Here is an 18,293-nt window from a genome sequence, read left to right on the forward strand (position 1 = left end):
CCCAAGGAGTCAGACATTTTCTTGATTTTTCTGCCTATGAGGACGGGAGTGGTACTTCTGCAATTGTTAAATTTATTCTGAAAATACCAGCAGGGTATTAATTATTGACCAGAGAAAAACCAGAACTTGCTGGGATGCGACAGGTGACCCTCATTACTACAGAGAGGGGAGCCCAGTGGGAAATGACATGGTGTCTGACTCGGGGTCAGAGTCTGTCTCAGCCTTCAGTATGTGGACAAAGTCTGAAGGCCCTGGATTAGGGGAAGCCAGCTTGCCTGGTGTCAGTCCCCTTCCTGTGCTCACAAGGTCTACCTGGTCCCCATGGCCACCTTTCACCGTGTCTCTGCAGCAGGATGTCCTGACTGCTTTGGCATTCTGTGTCCTCGGGGCACTGTCCCAGATCCCCCCCCCCCCACACACACACCTCTTTTCTTGTGGGATCAGTGTCGGCAGGGTGGCTTCTTGCTCCCTCGTCCTGCTGAGTTCTTTTTGGTCAGGTGTGGTGTGGGCAGGTGTGTCCAGGGCTCATGAGAACAGCAAAGTGTTCAGAAACCTGGGTGACGCTAAGACACCTGAGTGACAAGAGTCCCACCTGTGTTTCTGAGCTGGACCTGAGTGAGCTTGCTCACCTCAGACATGGGATACCAGCCCAGCTGGCCTAACCTTATGCTGCCTCTAGCTGGGCATCCGTCCATGGCGAGGAGTTTTGTCTGCACCCTAGAAGGTAGGCTCCAGGGGCTGTGATGAGGGTGACACAGGTGTCTCTTGTCCCGTTGCAGTGAATGTAACAGCAATCGTGACTCTGTCCTGTCCTACACCAGTGTGAGAAGCAACAGTTCCTACCTGGGCAGTGATGAAATGGGCTCAGGTGAGCAGGCGGTGACCATGAGAGCATAGCCTTGGATAAAGGGGCTTTGCTGGGAAGTCCGTGATGGCAGGGTCGCAGTGGGGACCTGGGGGCTGTTCCGCCGCATTTTATCATGCTCCTTGGCATCATGGGATGGGACAAGTTTTTCAGAAAATATTTACTATATGCTCAAGATCAGCTAGGGGTCCTGGGGACACAGCAGTCAGTGAAATGAAGAAAAGAACCAGTGTCGGAGACATGAAACAAGTGAACACACACATGCACACATGCTCGCACTCTCGCACGCACACATGCACGCACGCACCCTCCTACCCACCCACCCCAAGTGACATTGCCGTATGTGCTGTGTGCCTGTGAGAGACCACTGATCTCATTCAAACCATGCAAGCTGAGGGATTCCCTAAACATGACCCCCATTCTGCACAAAATCATCCAAACAGCACAGAAAGTTCAAAGAACTGTGTGAAAAGCTGGTTTTTCTTTGTCCCATCAGTGGCCTTTACTGCTGTGAGGGCTACTGTCTAGTGGTCTTCAGAAGGTGGGCATGAAGGTAGGTGGCTGGACCAATATTAGCCTCGCCTGATGACCTGGATAGTGCTGTGCTGGGGGCGTTTATCCAGAGCCAGACACTTGCCGGTCTAGTTTTTCATTTTAGTTGTCTGTCTGCTTTAGACTTAAAAAAAAAAAAAAGAATCATTGTATACATGGTTATCGCTTAGTGGTGGAGCAGTTGCCCACTTATGTGGGTCCTGGTTCTGTCCCCAGCTCTGCAAAAAACAGACAAATTAATTAATTAATTTTAAAAAAAAAGAAAAAGAAAGGAAAAATTCATCTCCTGACCGGTTTCATCTCCACACATTTCATTATTGAATACTCCCTTGAGTGTTCGAGGCTACCTGTTCCCCTTGAGGTGTCTACCCTTTCCATGCATCCAGTGAAGTCTGTCCCTGAGGATAGCATCTCAGTTCTATAGCAGTAGAATTTAGTGGAAGGAAGTCGAGGTGAGAGTAGACTTTATACACTTGGGTAGCACATGAGCTGTGTGATGGATGGGAAGGCTGTCTAGAGAGCACTGCTGAGGGTGCTTGTGTGAGGGCTGCTCAGATAGGCTGGGAGCACTGCTGAGGGTGCTCACATGAGGGCTGCTCAGATAGGCTGGGAGCGCTGCCGAGGGTGCTCATGTGAGGGCTGCTCAGATAGGCTGGGAGCACTGCCAAGGGTGCTCGTGTGAGGGCTGCTCAGATAGGCTGGGAGCACTGCCAAGGGTGCTCGTGTGAGGGCTGCTCAGATAGGCTGGGAGCACTGCCAAGGGTGCTCGTGTGAGGGCTGCTCAGATAGGCTGGGAGCACTGCTGAGGGTGCTCGTGTGACGGCTGCTCAGATAGGCTGGGAGCGCTGCCGAGGGTGCTTGCGTGAGGGCTGGTAAGATAGGCTGGGAGCACTGCCGAGGGTGCTCGCGTGAGGGCTGGTAAGATAGGCTTGGTGACGTGTGCCTGTAATCCTACCACTCAGGAGACTGAGGTAGAAGGATTGCTGGAAATTTGAGGATAGCCTGGGCTGCATAGTGAGTTAAGAGGCCAGCCTGGGTATACAGAGTGAGGCCAACTTGAAAGTCAAGAAAGGGAAGTGAGGTGTCTCTGTGGGTGAAGGTGTGTGGCTGTCCAGTCTGGTAACCCAAGTTTGATTTCCTGGGCCCACAAGTTGTCCTCTGACCTCCATGTGAGCCCCACAGCCACCCCCAACAACAGAAATAAATGTAACTAAGTATATTTTGGAAAAGAAAGGCATTCTGGGGAAGGAAGGACTAACTGAGTGATGGTTGGGGAGCCCACACCAGTCTCTCTCAGCTTTCAGAATAGAAACTACCACCTAACTGCTAACCCTGCAAGGCTTCAATGTCCATGGCCGGACTCAGTTGATAAAACTGAGGCTCACAGGTGTGAAGGCTCTGTCCAGGGGTTGGCTGGGGCCTGGGCTTATCAGATTCACATTCCCTGTGGGCCTGCAGCTCTGTAGCCATGGTAACTCATCAGGAAAACAGTTGGGAAGGTGGGAGGTGGGACAGCCGTGGCTGATGTCTATGGTGCTTGCTTCGTGCCAGGGGATGAGTTGCCCTGTGACATGCGCATCCCATCCGACAAGCAGGACAAACTTCACGGCTGCCTGGAGCATCTCTTTAACCAGGTAGGACCATTGCCCCACCTGTGCTTTGGACTGCTCATCTCCCTGGGACTAGGGGGGCGTGCCGTGGGTGGCAGGTCTTTACTGCACTCATGGGAGCTTCTTGTCCCTAGGTGGATTCCATCCATGCTCTGCTCAAGGGTCCTGTGATGAACAGGGCATTTGAAGAGACCAAGCATTTCCCCATGGAGCACAGCTGGCAAGGTGAGGGGACGTCCAAGGACACGGCCACATGCTGGGATCTGTCCCGCATCTGCGTCATAGCTCTGGAAGGGCCTTGGTTCTGTCAGTTCCATCCTGTGGTACAGAACCAGATCACTGCTGTGTTTGTTCAAACTGAACTGAGATTTTTTTATCTTTTTTCCTGGGCTGAGGATGGGGACAGCCTGGAGCGTGAGCTCAGTCCCTGTGCCATCCTCACACTTACAGAGTCTGCGTACCAAGTGGCAGTCATGTTCATCTGTGGTCTGTTTTATCGCTGATGTAACTTTTTAACACTAAACAAAACTCTTCCTATTTAGAAATTTAGTTTCACAAGTACCGTATTAAGCTCCATATAGTTGAAAAACCAATATAACGTGCCACTAATTAGCGATAAACCAAAGCCACAAATCTAGTGGAAACAATAACAAAAATGTCCTCTCTACACGCTGGTCCTGTGCCTGCTCAGAGCTTACTGAGAGGGATTCCTGAGGAAAAGAAGTCCCAAGGGCCTCCTTGGCATCAAAGGATGGGAAGGGGGAGAGATGAGCATCCCAGGTCCATCCACACACATATTCAAGCCATGCAGCCATTTCTCTCCCTACCTGTTTACCCTGCATCCGTATGCCCACCTCCATCAATCTATACACATCTCCCTACTCACCATCCATCCCCTCCATCCACCCACCACCATCTTCCTTCTATCCATCAGCCTGTACACATTAGCGTACCATCCATCCATCCATCTATCCGTCCATCTGTCCGTACATCCGTCCATTCCTACCCTCCATCCACCTACCCATACATTCACCCATGTCCACCCATCCATTTGTCTGTACACATTCACATCCGTCCATCATCATCTACCCTCCATCCATCTGCCTACCCACCCACCCACCCACCCATCCACCCACCCACCCATCCATCCATCCATCCATCCCTACCCTCCATCCATCTGCCTACCCACACATCCACCCACCCACCCACCCATCCATCCATCCATCCATCCCTACCCTCCATCCATCTGCCTACCCACACATCCACCCACCCACCCACCCACAGACCCACCCACCCACCCATCCATCCATCCATCCCTACCCTCCATCCATCTGCCTACCCACCCACCCACCCATCCACCCACCCACAGACCCACCCACCCATCCATCCATCCATCCATCCATCCATCCATCCATCCCTACCCTCCATCCATCTGCCTACCCACACATCTACCCACCCACCCACCTTCCATCCATCTATACACATTTACCTACCTTTGGTCCATCATCTCTCCATCATCATCCACCCTTCATCCGTGCATGCATCTCCACCCTCACCCACCTACGTCCATCCTCCTGCCTACTCGTTCTCAACCACCCACATCCACCTACCCATCTGCAGTCCATCCACCCATCCGCCCACATTAACCATCTACCCGTGAACCCACATCTACTTCTCCACTTGCCGATTCCTTCGTCTAGGCACTGGTAACTGATTCCAGCTTGTTCCAGGCCTTCTCTGGACACTGCCTCTGATGACTCAGTGCCTTCCTGACCGCTGGGGTTACTTGTTGTGTATGGGAAACTGGATGCGGATAGGTGGCCATCATAGGGTAGAAGTGACAAAGAATAGGGGAACCTCAGACTTGTCCCTTCTGCTCCCTCCCAGGAGCACTTTCCTAGTGATGGGCCTCTGAAGTCAGAGGTGGGGGAAACAACCACAGGGGTCTCAGAAACCTGAACAGGGTCGGGTGCCTGCCTGACCTTTGCCTGGGCCTGCTGAGGGCAGATTCAAGGTCCAGTAGCTTCACAGCCTGCTGCCTGACCTTAGATAATGTTCATCTTTTCCACTCCATGCCTGGGTTGCTCCTTCTGTGTAGGGAAAGGCTATTTATTGGCTACCACTCATCTGCCAGCCCAGTTGATTGTGGCTATGAGGGGGTAATACCTGAGAAGCCTGCCAGTTCTAGGAGAACCAGCAATGATTGATTTGTAATGTCTGTGCTGGGTTGGTTACAACGGTGGGGGGACTAGAAGGAGGGGGTGCTGAGACTGATTAACAGCGTCTGTTGTGGATGTGGTTTGTGAAGCTTACCATAATTTTGCCCTCCACAACCCATGAGTCCTGTTAGTTTCCTTGATCTAGGCTAGTGAGTCTTGCAACCTGGTGACGGGACACAGACCTTTTTGACTCCATTCCTCTTCTGATCTCACACCTTCATGCCACTGTGTTGTCTCAGAGTTCAAGCAAAAAGAAGAATGCACGGTCCGTGGACGAAACTTGATCCAGATCAGCATCCAGGAGGACCCTTGGAACCTGCCCAGCTCCATCAGGACCCTGGTGGACAACATCCAGCGATATGTGGAAGGTCAGTGGGTAGGGGGATGTCACGCACGTTAGTGGTCTTTTGGTGCTGATGTAGACTGTGATGTCATCTGGAAGTGGGCTTATCCGTGTGGCTCTGTCTTCATGTCTAGTGAGTGTTCTGACTCAGTAAGGCTCCAGGCTGCCTGTGTGGCTGGAGGAGCCCTGGAAATGGGGCCGTTCCTACCAAGGCTTCTTGCGGTCAGGGGGACTCATTCCTTCTCAGCTTCCAAAACTGGATTCCATTTGGTTCCTTATTTGTCAGTGAGGTCACAGACTGGAGCTCACTGGTCTGAGCTGTCAGTGATACAGGGAACTGCCATTTCCTGACGCCTTAGCGGCCAGCTGCCCTTGGCCACACTTGAGTGAGGACATAATTACTCGTATTGATGCCTCATACCTCGTCTACCCATTTGAGCCTTTGGGCACCTGAGTCAGGGACTCCCAGAAGGACACAGGCCAGGGCCAATTGGAACAAGAAATGAATTGCAAAGGCATGGCTGTCTCAAGCCAAGCCATTCTCGTTTCTAAACAGAGGTAGGTTACTAGCATGAATGAATCTGGGATCTGCCTGTCAGCAAGGAATCCTTTGTTAGCCCACTTTTGGTCATGTGACCTCTACACCTTCCTTGACTTCTCTGAGCCTTCATTTCTCAGTGAATTCTACAGGCTCACAACACTCCCTCTGTCACATGTTGCCATGAGGTCAAATGAGTCCATTGTATCAGGGACATGGGACACCACCTGATATAGCCATGTCCTCATTGAGTGGCTTATTCCCACTCATCTTGTCCCCATACCCTGCTAGAGCACCTTCCCTGCATCTCACTGGGGAAGAGTATTTCGGTAGCTAGGTCTGAAGGTCATTCAGATTTTCTTGGGGGATTTTTAGACCCAAGAGAGTCTCTGATGGGTTGTGACCAGATGCTCGACATCAACCAGGCAGAAGTGAGCCTTCTCCACACAGGGCAGAGCTGCGCCTGGGTTTTGCACAAGTACATGTGACTGTGCCCTTGACTGTCTATCAGGGAGACCACATGTGTGCCTGCACCTCTGCAGCATGTGGGCACATTGTAGGGCAGAATCCCTGACTCAAGAGACAACACTGTTGGCTTTAGCCTCTGTGATGGGGATGCACAGACAGATAAAGCTGGCAGTAGAGGCTCCATCTCTGATATCCAGGGGCTCTGGAATTTACCCAGCATGCATTGTTACTCCTGAGCATAGCTTAAGCACCAGGGCATCTGTGAGGGGTATTGGCGTGCCACTGTGGCCTCTGCTAGTCCTGCTCAGCCTTCTCCTCTCTCCTTTCTCTTTCCAGATGGAAAGAACCAGCTGCTCCTGGCTCTGCTGAAGTGCACAGGTGAGAACAGGTTCTGAAGGGGACCCTGGGAGTCGCAGTGGGTGCTAAGGACACAGGCTGGGGAAACATCCGTCTGCTGGCCAGCGGTGTCTCACTGGAGCCCCTCAGCACTTGCGCTGGGTGGCAGCCTTTGCTGCCAGCCTTACCAAGAACGACTTGAACCTCACCTCTTTCTCTGGGGCTAGGCAGGAGGCGAGCCTCAGGCTCTGGGACTGTTCAGTGCTACATACTAGGCCTGGTGGGTGTTGACAGGGATACTGAGCAAAAGATGGAGGGTGAGAAAGGTAGGCCGAACCTAGCCTTGGAAGAGTGGAGGATGGGGCTGCCAGAGGCCAGGGCGTGCTTGCGTGCATGCAAGTGTGCGTGCATGCGTGTGTGTGTGTGTGTGTGTGTGTGTGTGTGTGTGTGTGTGTGTGTGTGTCTCCCCATGTTCCATATGTGCCTTTTCTCACCCAAGTGACCATCTGCTTGGCATTGCCCAGGTCCTTTATCCATCGTACTAGTTGGGGGCAGGGCATGAGAAGGTGAGGCATGGGGAGAGCATTGTTAGGACTGGTCTTGAATGTGCAACTTAGCACTGCTAGTATTCATGTGGCCGAGGCTGTGAGGGCCCGTGGCTCGTGGCAGGACAGGTGGGGCAGGGTTTGGACACGGCCTCGGGAAGGACCACACACTTGTTTCTAAAGAGATCAGATAATTGGGCAGTGGGGTAGTGAGCTTTTGAAGAATCTGTCTTTGAGGAACTGACTTTTGGTGTCTGAATTGTGCGTTCAAAGTTGTCCACTGGCCCCCTGTGGGTGTGGCTGGTCCCGGGTGTAGGTGTTGAGGTTGGAGGTGCCGGTGGCCCAGAGCAGCTCACCCAGAGGCTCCTGCACCTCCCACAGACACGGAGCTGCAGCTGCGCCGGGACGCTGTCTTCTGTCAGGCCCTGGTGGCCGCGGTGTGCACCTTCTCAGAGCAACTGCTGGCCGCCCTTGACTACCGCTACAACAATAACGGCGAGTATGAGGAGAGTAGCCGTGATGCCAGCCGCAAGTGGCTGGAGCAGGTGGCGGCCACGGGCGTCCTGCTGCATTGGCAGTCTCTTCTGACACCAGCCACCGTGGTAAGTGGCCGGGGTGGGTGACACACGATGGCGGGCCTCTCAGCTCCTGTTTACCCAGGGGTTCTTGTCGCAGTGATTTGCTGCGCTTTTACTGTTAGAGTCGGGAGTTGTGGATGAACTGAACTGTAGTTCCTGGGCTCTGTGGCAGTGGTTCTCAACCTGTGGGTTGCGACTGCTCCTCCAATAAACTTCTGTCTCCAAAAATATTTACATTATGATTCATAGCAGTAGCAAAATTACAGTTGTGAAGTAGCAATGAAAATAAGTTTTTGGTTGGGATCACCACAAAATGGCGTATTAAAGGGTCACAGCAGCATTAGCTCTGTGGTGTCCTGGGAAAAGAAATACATAAAGCTGTGGTTCTGAGTCACAAGCAGGCGCCTTGTGACAATTGAGGAGTCGGGTGTGGGCAGGGGGGGGGGATATTACTTGCATCTAGTACACGTGTAGCAGGCAGAGGTGTTGGCTCAGCATCCCACAGCAGCTTCAGTAAAAGTGGCTCCAGAGGACCCCACCCCTTCCCACCTCCGTGCCCCGCATGTGCAGTGCAGCCTCAGTTCACCCCCTGCTGGCCACTGATGTGCACTGCTTCTGGTCTCCAGGAAAGTACCCCTCCTAACACACACATACATACATACACACACACACACACACACACACACACACACACACACATACACACACATGCCAGCCCTCACTGAACTCTTCTCAGGATGGAACATTAGACCCAGCTCATTCGCTGATGTCACTAGCACTGAGCTGGCCCTGCATCTGCAGCTCACTTCCTAGCAGGAGAGGGGACTGAGAGGAGGGAGGGGGCATCAAGCAGGGAGTGGGGTGAGGAGGCAGCTTTTGAGCTGAGGCCTCTGCCAGCCACAATGATGGTCAGAGGAAGAGAACCCAGAAGGAAGGGCATGTGCACAGCCTGAGCAGAGGCACGTGTGGCCTGAGGGGAGCAGGCAGGAGTCGGGAAAGCAAGCTTGGTTGGGTGGTCTGCAGGTAAAAGGCGACTCAGAAGCTGCAGCCTAGAGACTCATGTAGCCGGGGCTAAGTTTTAAAAGGAAGCATGTGACCCTGGGGAGGGCCGATAAATAAGTTCTGCCCCAGATGGGGCACTGGCCAGGCAGTGGGATGGATGTCACTCATGCAGGGCCACACTCAGGACACCCACAGCCTGGCCAGCCTTGTGGCATCTCTAGGGAGGCCCAGGTCAGGCTGGCATCTGAGTCCTCATCGTACCTTCTCCCTGCAGAAGGAGGAACGAACCATGCTTGAGGACATCTGGGTGACCCTGTCGGAGCTGGACAATGTCACCTTCTCCTTTAAGCAGCTGGATGAGACTTCTGTCGCCAGTGAGTCGATGCCCTCCCTTCCTGCCCTGAGAGTCAGGCTGCTCGGAGCCACCCTGACTTTCCCCTGCTGCCAGGCTAACAGCCTAAGCCGACCAGTTTCCAGTGCTTCAAACTTCACATCCCAGGATGAGTCTCAGAATTGGCCTTGGGGAGCACATGGGAAAGGAGTGCCTGGAGACTGGGTTGGGCTCGGGGGAGAAACGGTGATTGATTAGTGATACCTGCATGGTGCAGGTACAGGTTCTGAGTCACGTTTTATCTTCCTTATGGGTGCAGATAAGATATAGGGCCTGTTTATGAACAGTTTTGTTGTTGTTTTGTTTTGTTTTTTTGTTTTTTGTTTTGGCCAGGGAGAGCTGCCCCTCTACCTGGGGCAGTCAGTGTTCCGGGTCAAGAGGAAAGCAGTGGGGGACCATGGGCCGTGGGAACAGGGCATGGCCATCACAGGCTGGTCTGGAGGACATGTGGGCTGTTCAAAGTTTAGTTTGATGGGCAGTGGGGCTGCCCTTCTGGGATGCTGGAGCGAGGAGGCCTCAGAGGCCTCAGATAGTCAGAAACATAGAGGTCCCAGCATGCTACCCTGAGGCTGGGAAGATAAGAGGGTCTGAGGCTACCCCTGTGAGTCAAGAGGGTTGGAAGTATAAGGTTAGCCCTCTTGAGTGCCACCTTAGCCTCTAAGGAAGGAGGCTCTGTGCTGCACTGGTGCAGATATGCCTGGGCTCCCCTCTGGCCTCTTAGTGAGCCCCCTGCTTTGCCTCCCCCTCCACAGACACCAACGTCTTCTACCACATTGAGGGCAGCAGGCAGGCACTGAAGGTCGTCTTCTACCTGGACGGCTTCCACTTCTCCAGGCTGCCCTCCCGCCTGGAGGGTGGGGCTAGCCTCAGGCTGCACACTGTACTCTTCACAAAAGGTGAGCAGCCCGGCTGGGGGCCCTGGTGAGGAAGGCGGACCAGACCACTGAGCACCCTAATGCCCAGCGCCTCCCCTCGCTTGCCTTCCCTCATAGCTCTGGAGAATATGGAGGGCCCACTGCCCCCAGGCAGTCAGGCTGTGGAAGACCTGCAGCAGGAGATCAATGCCCAGTCGCTGGAGAAGGTGCAGCAGTATTACAGAAAGCTCAGGTAGCTGCTGCGGGTTGGCAGGGGTGGGGTAGGGGTGGGGAGGGAGCCTGCGGGGTGAGGACACATCCTGCAAAGCCGTGAACCCTCTGGAGCTAATACAACACTGGGCACAGAGGCCACTGCAAACCCATTGTACAGCTGGCTATACTGAGGCCCATGTGGCCTGCCCTAGGTCACACAGCCAGATGAGCACAATCTCTTCGGCTTATTCCTCCCTGTGCAGGGAGGTTGCTGCTGGGATCTTTGGGCTCCTAGCACTGGGTCCTGTTCTGAGGAGAACTTCCAGAGAGAGGTGGAGAGAGCAGGAGACAGAACTTTGTCCAGGGGAAGTACAGCTTGGGCTGGGAAAACAGCTAAGTTCTGATGGTCTCACTACAGCCATCTGCAGCCACACCCACAACCACACCCCTCTAGTACACCCACAGTCTCACCTTCACCAGACCCAGACCGGGCTCCCAACTATGGCTCTTCTTGAGTCCTGTCTCATCGCAAAGAATTGGGGTTGGGTGGAGGCTGGGTTTCCCTGGAGAGGGGCACTCTCTTCCCAGGGCCCCTCTGACCATTTGGAAATTGGAAAATGAAGCTTCCATACATTTGCTAGACAATAAGACCCAGGGCACAATTTACAATTTAATTGTTGCTGTCATCTGTCGGTCCTGTGTCTATCTGATTAGCCCCCTGTTTTTTTTCCTTTGCTCAGAGTGTTCATGGAGACTTTCTGTAGGCCCTATGCTGACCTGGCACTCAGAAAGCTGTCCTGTTTTTCATGAACATTTGTTCTGTCAAGGCTGGGCTGCTAAATCCAGCCCATCCCTTGTTTATAAATAAAGTTTTATTCACATACTACCAAGACAGTTTCTTCCTGCACCCTTTGTGACTTTTTTTTGCTGGGTTTGGCAGAAGACAAAGACTCTGGTTAAAAGGGCCAGTGCTTTCTGGTTGATCCATCTGGAAGGATTTAGAGGAAGAGAATAAAGACAGGCTTGTAAACCCGGAACAGTTTTGTGCCAATTGCGAGGGATTTTCAGAAGAGAGAAGCAGGGATGGGATGGGGGAGATGTCTAGAACCATCAGGCAGAGGAAGCCAGAGACCCTTTCTTGCTTCCCTAGGGCTACTGAAGGACCAGGTGACAGTTGGCACATGCAGCCCCAGAGAGCCACTCAGTTACTTCCTCCTGAGAGTCCAGGGAGAATGCAGGACTGTAGCTGTAGGGCAGAGGCCCAGGGCAGGGGTGTGGCCAGAGCGCATGTGTGTGCGCCGTGTGTTGGCAGGATCCTTAGCCCGGTCTGTTTCATTCAGGGCATTCTACCTGGAACGGTCCAACCTCCCTACGGATGCCGGCACCACGGCTGTGAAGATCGACCAGGTGTGCTGCTGTCTCTGGAAGCTTGGGCAGGGTGGGGACACTTGGGCTGTGGCCACTCCAGGCTGAGTAGTAGGTTTACAGCCCTAACCAGAATCAGACCTAGAAGCCCCCAAAGCTCCCACAGCCTCTGCCAGCTTGCTTTCTTTTCCCAGGACAAAAGTTCTCAACCTGTGGGTTGTGACCCCTTTGGGGTCAAATGACCCTTTCTCAGGGGTCACTTAAGACCATCAGAAAGTAGGTATTTACATTATAGTTCATAACAGTAGCAAAATTATTGTTGTGAGGTAGGAATAAAAATAATTTTATGGTTGGGGGTCACTGCAACATGAGGAACTTCTTCCTTCTTCTTCTTCTTCTTCTTCTTCTTCTTCTTCTTCTTCTTCTTCTTCTTCTTCTTCTTCTTCTTCTTCTTCTTCTTCTTCTTCTTCTCCTTCTCCTTCTCCTTCTCCTTCTCCTTCTCCTTCTCCTCCTCCTCCTCCTCCTCCTCCTCCCCTCCCCCTCCCCCTCCCCCTCCCCCTCTCCCTCCCCTTCCCCTCCCCCCCCCTCCCCCCCCTCCTCTCCCTTCTCCCTTCTTCTTTTTGGTTTTTTGAGACAGGGTTTCTCTGTGTAACAGTCCTGGCTGTCCTGGAGCTTACTTTGTAGACCAGGCTGGTCTTGAACTCACTGAGATCGCTTGCCTCTGCCTTCCAAGTGCTGGGATTAAAGTCATGCACCACCACCATTTGGGTACCACTGCCTGGCAAAATCTTAGGTTTTTTTTTTTTTTTTTTTTTTTTTTCCCCGAGACAGGGTTTTTCTGTGTATCCTTGGCTGTCCTAGAACTCACTCTGTAGACCAGGCAGGCCTCGAAATCACTGAGCTCCACCTGCCTCTGCCTCCCAAGTGCTGGGATTAAAGGTGTACGACACCACTGCCTGGCTTCTTTGTCACGTTTCTTGAGCTGAGACCCGTAAGGGTCAGAGTATTAGCTGTCACGCCCTGTGTAGATCCACACAGTATTCCTTCTGCTTCAGGTTATTGCCGGACATTTAGAAATAAAAAATCCTCCATTAAACCTAGAGGCTTTGCCATTTCTTGGCCTTTTGGCAAGAGCAAGTGTCATGTCTGTTCTTACTGGTTTAGAGCCTTGTTGGTCCTCTGTCTAAGGATAACAATAAAATAGTGACTTCCATACAGAGAAGCCAATAGAGAAATGGAACGGTCTGAGATCTAACTGCAGGGCCAGTTCCATTGCATCGTGATGGGCCTGAGTGGTTTCTGCCTTGTACCTACAATGCATCTCTCTAGCCTGGTTTCCCCAGGCCCAGGCAGGCCTTGAACTTGGAACAGGTTGTGAGGAACTGGCCTTGGTACTCAGAGGCTGTGAGCTCTGAGGAGTGTGAGCACCACCTTTGGGGATTTTGTTGTCTGTTGTCTACAAATTGGAGTGTCCCAATGACGCATGGCTGAGGAAGACAGTGTAAGGAGCGGCTTATCCTCTGGAGAGGGCTCTCAAGCTAGCCGTGACAGGTTCAGAGAGGATAGAAGAGGTTACCCATGTAGGTTTAGGTGGGACTGCACTTGGCAGGAGAAGAGCCAGCTCGGGAGGAACAGTAAATGCTAAACAGCGACTTACAGGGCAGTGGGAGCTACAGATGGTTCTTGAGCTCCGAAAGGGACGTGAGGGAGACAGCTGTGTAATTAGAAGGATGACAGAGAAGGTGGTGAAGGTCTCAGGGCTGCGGGCCTCTCCTGGACACCTGTCACATCTCTTGCAGCTGATCCGTCCTATCAATGCCCTGGATGAGCTCTATCGTCTCATGAAGTCCTTCGTGCACCCCAAAGCTGGTGCTGCTGGGAGCCTGGGTGCCGGTCTCATCCCCATCTCCTCTGAGCTCTGTTACCGCCTAGGGGCGTGCCAGATCACCATGTGCGGCACCGGCATGCAGCGGTGAGCCTGCGCCAAGGCCAGATGGGACATAGGGGGGCTGGGTAGGCTCTGGGTATTTAGGGGCTCACGCACAGAAGTGGGAAGGTTGGGTTCAAATCCGGGAGCTGCAGTGCCCATGTTCTGGGCCCCGGCTTACCTGCTGGTGAACTGCAGTTGCCGAGGTCAGTGAGTCTGGGAGGTCAGTGCACCCTTCTGGTTCTAGCTCATTCAGAAGGGAGACACCGTGAGCGGTTCATCTTGCCATTGTCCACCCAGGACATGGCAAGATGAACCACCCATGCTGCTTCCTTATAACTGTCAAGCCAGTGTGAAGTGATCCCAGAGTTCCCACCTGGGGGTGATTTTGCTCTTTTGGGGATACCCAGCCATGCCTAGAGACTTTTGTGGTCTTTCTGGGGAGGGAGGGAGGGGGGATAAACAGCAGGTGGAGACTAGAGAAACTCCTGAGTGCCTTCCAGTGCAGGGGATGACACACCATCTCAGAGATGGCCTGGTGTGTTACAGTTAGGGAAACTGAGGTGCAGGGCACAGGGAGACAGGATAGAGGAGTAGATTAAGAATCCAAAAGGTCTGTCTCCTAGCCTGGTCTCAGGAGCAGACTTAAGGCACACACTTCTGTCCCCTCTCTGACCCCCTAAGAGAGCCTCCAAAGACCATCCCTCATCCAGGTGTTTGCAACCATATCCTCTGCCTGGGGTATGGGTTCTTGCAGAAAGCTCCAGAAAGTCCCTGGTTCATGGTACTGCCTTAGGGGGTGTGGGTATCATGCACTGAGGGGATGGAAGGTGATGGTTACAGGAGGACTGAGTGGAGGATCCAGGAACCTTCCTGAGAGGCAGCGGACACCTGGGGATAGTAGGAAGAAGGGAGCCAGTGATGGACAGGAAGTGGTGGACAGGAAGTGGTCCTTATCTTCCCTCTTCCTTCACCCACTGCAGGAGCACCCTGAGTGTGTCCCTGGAACAGGCAGCCATCCTGGCACGAAGTCACGGGCTGCTGCCCAAGTGTGTCATGCAGGCCACAGACATCATGCGCAAGCAGGTAAGGACACCCACAGTGGCCAGGGATTCTGGTCAACCCTGTGGGATGTGGTTCATCTTGGGCCTGGTCTTCCGTGGCCCCAGATACCTTGCTCAGTCTCGGCTGTTCACATGTCTTACCCCACCCAGCTCCCTGTTTCCCCCTCTGCCCTGAGCTCCACAGGGCCCAGGCCTGACAGCAGTTTTCCTTCTAGGGTCCCCGAGTGGAGATTTTGGCCAAAAACCTTCGAATCAAGGACCCCATGCCCCAAGGTGCACCACGGTGAGTGACCACCCATCCCCTCCAGCTCCCATCATCATCCCAGGAACGCCAAGGCCTGCTTGGCATAAGACTCTGGGTCTCACCCCAAACAGAGCCCCAGTGTTCCTTGAGGCCACCTCTCGCTATGGTAACTCGAAAGGCCTCAACCATTGCTTAACCTGCTACCCAGCGTCTGAGCAGCTGCTAGGCTCCCTCCCCCGTCCCTCATGGTGACTCTGCCAGTCCTGTGGCAACAGTCTCCTGTCATCTTCAGCAGCCGGCTCCCCTCGCGGGGTCATGCATGACTCTGCTACCAGTGGCTGCCCAGGAGTTCTGAATAACTCTTTGTTGAGAAATAGTGGCATCAGGCAATGTCTCTTGAAGTGACAGAGCCCCCGCAGAACCCCAGCGTGTCCCTGGCCAGTGCCTGGCTGTGCTGTTACCACTCCCCTGAAGCCTGTTCACCTCCCTTGTCTGCCATGTTTTCCTGTTTCAATTCATCTTCATGCTCTTATAGCGCCTGGCCTGTTCAGGAATGGTACCACCCACCCTCTTATGAACCCAGTTGACCCCGCAGCAGCCCTGCAGGCAAGGTCCTGCTGAGATCCCATCAGCAGGCGAGCACACAGAGGCCCAGAGATGTTCAGCGTCTTGTTGGAGGTCACACAGCTAGTAGCGGACAGAGCTGGAATGCTGACCCAGGACAGTCTAGGCCTAGACCTTTAACCCTCACCCCTGTGCCATTGCTCACTCCAGTTCACCACGGTGACCTCCTGTCTGGTCTCCTGCCCTGAAGTCATCCCTCTGCATGGCTGCCTCTCCTCGGAGCCCAGCACACTCCTTCACGGAAGGCTTACATACATCAGTGTCCCCCCCCCCCCCCCGCCCCTGCAGCCCTTCCCAAACCAAGGCGCCATCCTGGCTACAAGCAGACAGATAAAAACTCTGTGAGATGGAAGGAACTTAGAGCTATTGCCCGGTGTCTGTCCCTATAAGCATCCAAATGCACATGCCATTTGGAAATGCCTTGCCTGCCTCTAGAGCAGTGGTTCTCAACCTTCCTAATGCTGCACCCTCATGTTGTGGTGACCCCCAACTGTAAATTATCTTCATTGATGCTTCATAACTATGATTTTGTTACTATTCCAAATCATAATGTAAATGTCTGATATGCAACCCCAAAGGGGGTCACGATCCCCAGGCTGGGAACCACTGCTCTAGAAGGACAGGATCTGCCTTTGAGAAGGCAGCTTCAGTACTTCTCACTCTCTCTATCTTTCTGGGCGCGAATTATTTGTTCTGATAGATAAAAGGGGAAGTAGATACTTGTGGCGGCCACTCGGCCCCTGCTCATGCTCTCTGCCTTCACTTGCCAGCCTCTACCGCCTCTGCCAGCCTCCAGTGGATGGAGACCTCTGAACACCAACATGCCCCCTGCTAGACCACTGCCTCTGCAGCTGCGATGTGGGAGGACACGGAGGGACCACAAGGTGTCCTGAGGCTTCTGCAACAGCTGTGTCGAGATCTACCCAGCGGACCTTGCTGTCACCGTCCAGGACAAGTCTCTCCAGACTGGCTGATCACCCCTGGGCTGGCAGGTTCTCTATACTTCTACCTAAGGCCTGAGGGCTGCTAGGGCCCCCAGAGCTCATGAATGTAGCTAGGGCCTGGATGCCTGCTCTCACCCAAGTCCTCTACACAAGGAAAAGTCATAGGGTCCGGTAGCTGGAGGCCTGCAGACCCAGCTCCTCAGATGGCAAAGCTGCACTTTGAGCCTGGGATTCCTCCCGGGTCCACATTCCTGGAGACCGTGCCTGTTTCCTGTCCTGGCTGAAGCTTCCGCATATGCCCCCGGCCCCTTACTAACCAGCTCAGCAAACTCGGGACAGCCAGGCCTCTACCAGGAGAGGACACTGGGCTGAGCAGCCATCTCCTCGTGGACACTTGAGAGCCTTGCTGGCTTTCAACATGACCCACCGCCATCGGAATTTGAGCTGCCAGCTCTGGGCACCAGATTGGCTCTGATGTTAATTTATATGGCGCAACATCTCTGTGGTTGATATTTTGTATTTCTTTCTTATTGTTATTGTTAGTGTTACCAAGAGTTTCTCTTTCCTAAGTTTTCTCATTATGTCTTTGACACTTTAAATTTCAGAGAAAAGTATATTGCCTAATGGGACCAACATAAAGTAGTATCAGCAACTTTATTCAGTTCTACTAAAAAAAAAAAACAAAAAACAAAAAGCAGAAGGAACTAAATTATTGGAAAAGTTTAAGAGGTCATTATTTCCATTTTAAAATCTTAAGGTTGTGAGGTGTGGTTCACAGGGTCTGCTGCCTCTCCCCCTGCCTCCGTACCCCAGCATCTGGCCCATTGGACTCTGTTGTTGAATGACTGGATCAGGGTTGAGAGGTGGCCAGACCTGGTTGTGGCTTAGGGCTGGACTGTGTGTCATTTGTTTTCATGTTGCTGTCTCAGAGCAGGGCATTATGGGACTTCTTGGAGAATAAGAGTTAGGAACCTATTGTCTACCTTCTGGGTAGGGGCTCCACCTGACCACCCCTTGGCTCTTTGTCTGCTCTCCGACTTCTAAACATCCAGAGGGATATTGGTAGCATGGCGGAGGGCGTCGGGGATCCTGTCACCCCTGCCTGGCTGTAAGGCTGGGTTGGGGGAGTATGGTCTCCTCGGTTCTCAGGGGCCACCTTTCTCTTGCTATGAGGTCAACTTTTGTTGATATGTTTTGTTTGTCCAGAGATTCGGGGCCCCGTGTTATCCCTGTTGAGGGGACGGGGACGGGTTCCCAGGGCCAGGGCATCAAGCCTGGCTTATCTTAAATGTACAGATTCTATTCGTTAAATTCATGATAGATTTTTTTATTATTATTAAAAGTCAGTATATAATACAAATAAGGTGTGGTCTGCCTGTGTGGTGGTCAGTGGCATGGGATGGGTTCCAGCTCAGACAACTAACTGAAGACAATTAGATTCTGGAGGTCAGTGGCCCTGAGCCAACAAGGGGAACACTGTGCCCCAGGTCCCTCCTAAGGAACGAAGGTAGCTCCGTGCAGCAAATGATGGGTTTTATATTGAATTCCAACCTTCCTTTTGATTCTAAGCTTTTAAATTCATTGTTGACAGGAGAGAAATGTGATTGGCAT

The 18,293-nt window shown here is 52.9% G+C and overlaps 1 protein-coding gene across 1 annotated transcript in view; it reads left to right on the forward strand.

Annotated features, from left to right (window-relative positions):
* Window positions 1-18,045, forward strand: part of Prex1 (phosphatidylinositol-3,4,5-trisphosphate dependent Rac exchange factor 1) — a 156,043-nt gene extending 137,998 nt beyond the window's left edge. Inside the window, exons 27-40 of the mRNA XM_087910975.1 lie at window positions 780-868; window positions 2,969-3,051; window positions 3,162-3,252; window positions 5,486-5,614; window positions 6,932-6,973; window positions 7,858-8,078; window positions 9,331-9,430; window positions 10,200-10,343; window positions 10,440-10,554; window positions 11,855-11,921; window positions 13,679-13,851; window positions 14,790-14,892; window positions 15,086-15,153; window positions 16,509-18,045. Of these exons, the coding sequence (XP_087767101.1) occupies window positions 780-868; window positions 2,969-3,051; window positions 3,162-3,252; window positions 5,486-5,614; window positions 6,932-6,973; window positions 7,858-8,078; window positions 9,331-9,430; window positions 10,200-10,343; window positions 10,440-10,554; window positions 11,855-11,921; window positions 13,679-13,851; window positions 14,790-14,892; window positions 15,086-15,153; window positions 16,509-16,551 (1,468 nt within the window). The 3' untranslated portion in view covers window positions 16,552-18,045. The remainder of the gene's footprint in view (window positions 1-779; window positions 869-2,968; window positions 3,052-3,161; window positions 3,253-5,485; window positions 5,615-6,931; window positions 6,974-7,857; window positions 8,079-9,330; window positions 9,431-10,199; window positions 10,344-10,439; window positions 10,555-11,854; window positions 11,922-13,678; window positions 13,852-14,789; window positions 14,893-15,085; window positions 15,154-16,508) is intronic.
* Window positions 18,046-18,293: the final 248 nt, after the last annotated feature.

Source organism: Myodes glareolus, chromosome 10 (genome assembly GCF_982192425.1).
Source record: "Myodes glareolus chromosome 10, mMyoGla1.1, whole genome shotgun sequence".
In the NCBI taxonomy this organism is placed as follows: Eukaryota; Metazoa; Chordata; class Mammalia; order Rodentia; family Cricetidae; genus Myodes; species Myodes glareolus.